Consider the following 3724-nt stretch of genomic DNA (forward strand, 5'->3'; position numbering starts at 1 on the left):
AAGTTGACAACTTGGTACTGAAGTTAATTTTGGACAGTTCGGGGAAATGTGCTTAAGTTTAACTATTAACATAATTGAAATGTCTAAGTTTGGAAAAAATGCCCGGAATTTTGCGCATTATCAATTTCTGACAAGAGTGGAATTATGAAAAACGGTGAGTCATTCGTGTGTTTTCACTCGTTTTTAAACAATATAAAACATATTAACAAACTATAAAATGATCTTTAAAAACGATCGAAACACTTTTCACGATACACTTTTGATAAATAAACAAACAAATAAATAAATAAATTTTTACATATTACATTTTAATGATACACATTTCTTTAATTGTTATTTTTATTTTTTTTGTTTTTCTATTCAACAAATAAGAGCAATTAAAGTATATAAAATGTGATAATTGAACATAAATTATATCTACATACATTTGAAAGCAACATTGGTAACGTTTAACGATCTGAATTCTTGTACTTTCTTTATTAGATTTGATAATTACCACATCTTTTGTGATGTGACATTTACACAAAATAAAATATTTCTTAATATTTTTTTTCTATTTTATTACATTATACTGTACAATATTAATATATAGTATAATAAATGCTTATTTTTTTACAATATTGTCAGTCTAACAATGTTATCTGCTTGGAAATGTTATCAGGTACCTTTTGGATCAAACAAAGTGTATAATTGCGGGAAACCATTTTAAAAAACCCATCCCATTGTTCCAATTATTTTACATTTTTTTGTGTTTTTACCCAATTTACATTTTTTGTACAATAAGACAACCATTTTATTTTGATCAGATAACGTTGTTAAACTGACTCTGTTCACTCCAATTAAGGTCGATAAGAACCTTTATGCGTAAGAATACTACATTTAGATTGTTATTGATTTATCAATAAATTGTAATAATTGATAATTATCTATTTTAACAATTATATAATTGTTGTAGTATTAACAAAATCGATTATAATCTTTTGTGTGCTGTTAAATGAAAAATGGTAAAATGATTAATAACAAAATATTTATACAAAATATCTCCTTGCATGCAATTGTCGACAAACGCTGTTGAATGAAACATTTTCAACGAAACGTCATCATAGTTTCAATCAGTTATTTTAAATTAAAGAATATTATATTTTAGACACTTTATATTCCACTAAAAAACAATTCCACAAATATATTTGAAATGACACAATTGTTTGTCCATTATTATTGTCTATAAACATGTTTTTATACGGACATTTTGTTGTGTAAAAAATTGAAAACGCCTTCTTCAAAAACATTATATTTGAACTTGAGTTATTGAGTTGTCATTTTTTGATTTACCATTAATTGTTTTTTTCTGAGAGTCTAATCCAAAAATAGAATAGATTCAATAAAATAAAGAATGTTTGAAACTTGTAATCTAAATGGAAAAGACAAACGAGAGAGCATACTTCGATGATCAGACTGGCGACACCAATATCATTACTTTAGAACAATTGACCAAGGATGAGTCTCTTCATTTTGGTGATACGTTAATGAACGCAGCAAAAAAGAATCAAGAATTTGAAGGTTTCAAAACTGCAAAAGAAGGCCTTTTAAGTGTTGAACAAAAGATGGAAAAACTTCTACTGCTACATGAACGAGGCAAGAGTGAGCCCAATTTGAACAAGTCTGGCAAACCGGTTGAGTTCAAACCGAAATTTAATCTTTTTGATAGACAAGAAGAAGAAAGAAAGGGGAAGTCCCGTTCAGACTCTCCACGACAAACAACGTCTCGACAACCGCTTTATATTTATGGCAAGAAAGACGAACAGAAGGAAAACAAGAGTGAGGGCAACACCATGAATACCAAGTGTGTTGTCCCAGACGATGAAGACGGTACAACAGTTCCCCAGGTCGCTTCATTCACCAACGAAAACTCCGAGGAGATGATAAAAACACTTGAAATGCTTGAAAAAAAAGGTCTTTCAGATTTGTCCAAAAAGCAAGACATCGGTCAAAAGCAGTTTCAAGAAATGCTCACCGGTGAGATACACATCTCAACATCTGAAGACGCCTCAGAAAATATTGGAATCGTCCCACTTCTCAGAGAGTGGTTATCAGTCATCGAACAGATCATCCAAACACCAATAGAACCATCCGAACATGTATCAAAGCTTGACCTTCTTATTTTCTTTTCCGAAATTCGAATTTTTTCAAACACAATTGTTGACTTATTGAATTCTTCTCGTTATTTTTTTCATCAAATTGTTTTTATTATAATTAAATAAACCATAAAAATGGTTCAATGAAACCCCAAAATAAAAAATAGAAATTTGTTATTTCAGAATGTTATTTTATTAAAATTTGTATTGAAAATTTTTTGTTCAAAGAACAAACTGCAATAATCAAAGATGAGTCTTGTTGACTTGCTCCTCGACTTGTACAGCGAAGGAAAGTTGTGCATATTTTGCTGTGCACGGTTTTCTTTCCGTATCGGAGAAGTTTTTTACTCGCAAAGTGAAGACAAAATCATCCAACAACTTTTTGAAACCACAAAACGCCAAGTCCCCCAAACCAAAATCGACACTCGTTGCTTTGTTTGCTTCAACATGTCTATGTACTTACAACATGCTGGCATTAAAGAAGAAGTGGAAAATGCATTGAAGACGTGTGGACATGAATATGAGGGGAAGTATTCAATTTCTACCAGTTTTCCACAAGCGGTGTTTCTTAGAGAACAAGCTTTGGTGAGGTACATCACTCGCAAATTTCCGTCGAAGAATTACCAACCTTTTAGAATCAAAGACACTCTCAAATTCATATTAACTGCACAACTCCCTGAGTGGAAGTATGAAATAGAGGCGCCACTCAAATTGTGCGTCGAGTTTTCTCACAAACAGTTGAGAGATGAAGACAGCAAACTTCTTGAGTCGGTAAAACTCAGGAAAAGAAGAAAGGACGAAGTACTAACTGCTGCGACTGCTCAACAGGCGCTCGAGAGAATGTCACCAGAGGAATATGAAAAGCACTTTCCAATACCACCCTCTCCTATGGAAGGTGATAATGGTAATTACAGAATATTCTTTGAAAGAGATTACATCTACGTTGCAGGAAGGTATAGAAAATACTCGAGACAGTTGAGTCAATCGCAATGGATCATCAATGGGACATTGATTCACGACCATTCCATATCGGGAGAAATTGGCGAGGTGATGAAGAAGTATTTCAAGTGCGACAAATACTTCTTGATGGCTTCTGGACGAGAAGACGTCGACGTACGAATGCTTGGGAATGGTCGTCCATTTGTGATGGAACTCCACAACCCGCGAAAGGTGGCACTCAGTGAAGAGGAGTACATCCAGATGCAAAAAGAAATCAACCAATCGCCTGCAGTGCAAGTGATGCACCTTCAACTTGTTTCGAACAAAGACACAGAAATCATTAAAAATGGCGAGAGGTCGAAAAGAAAGAAATATTTGGCTTTTATTTGGGCAGAACAAATGAAACCCTTGAAAATGGACAATTTAGTGATTCATCAGAAGACACCAATTCGGGTACTTCATAGACGATCATTACTCACACGCGATAGAACAATTTACACCCTGAAGTTAAACCCTATCGACGACCATTTTGGACTTCTTGAATTGGAGACCGAGGCTGGGACGTACATCAAAGTTTGTTTTATGTAAAAAAACACAATAACAAGAAGGAATTTGTCCATGGCGATTTGGGACGAACAAACCCTAACATC

General features: G+C 33.5%; 2 protein-coding genes across 2 annotated transcripts; both read left to right on the forward strand.

Moving 5' to 3' along the window:
* Positions 1-1415: 1415 nt before the first annotated feature.
* Positions 1416-2261, forward strand: EIN_315260 (hypothetical protein; the record flags this gene model as incomplete). The annotated part of the gene is made up of 1 exon (XM_004253650.1): positions 1416-2261. One exon carries the CDS (start codon positions 1416-1418, stop codon positions 2259-2261), a length of 846 nt encoding a protein of 281 aa, XP_004253698.1.
* Positions 2262-2384: 123 nt separating this feature from the next.
* Positions 2385-3724, forward strand: EIN_315270 (coiled-coil domain containing protein, putative; the record flags this gene model as incomplete). Its single annotated transcript, XM_004253651.1, has 2 exons — positions 2385-3647; positions 3683-3724. Coding segments are annotated over 2 exons (1305 nt in total), but the record flags the coding sequence as incomplete, so codon positions are not given.

The sequence above is a fragment of the Entamoeba invadens genome, assembly GCF_000330505.1.
Source record: "Entamoeba invadens IP1 unplaced genomic scaffold scaff_1105074724328, whole genome shotgun sequence".
NCBI classification, from domain to species: domain Eukaryota; phylum Evosea; order Mastigamoebida; family Endamoebidae; genus Entamoeba; species Entamoeba invadens.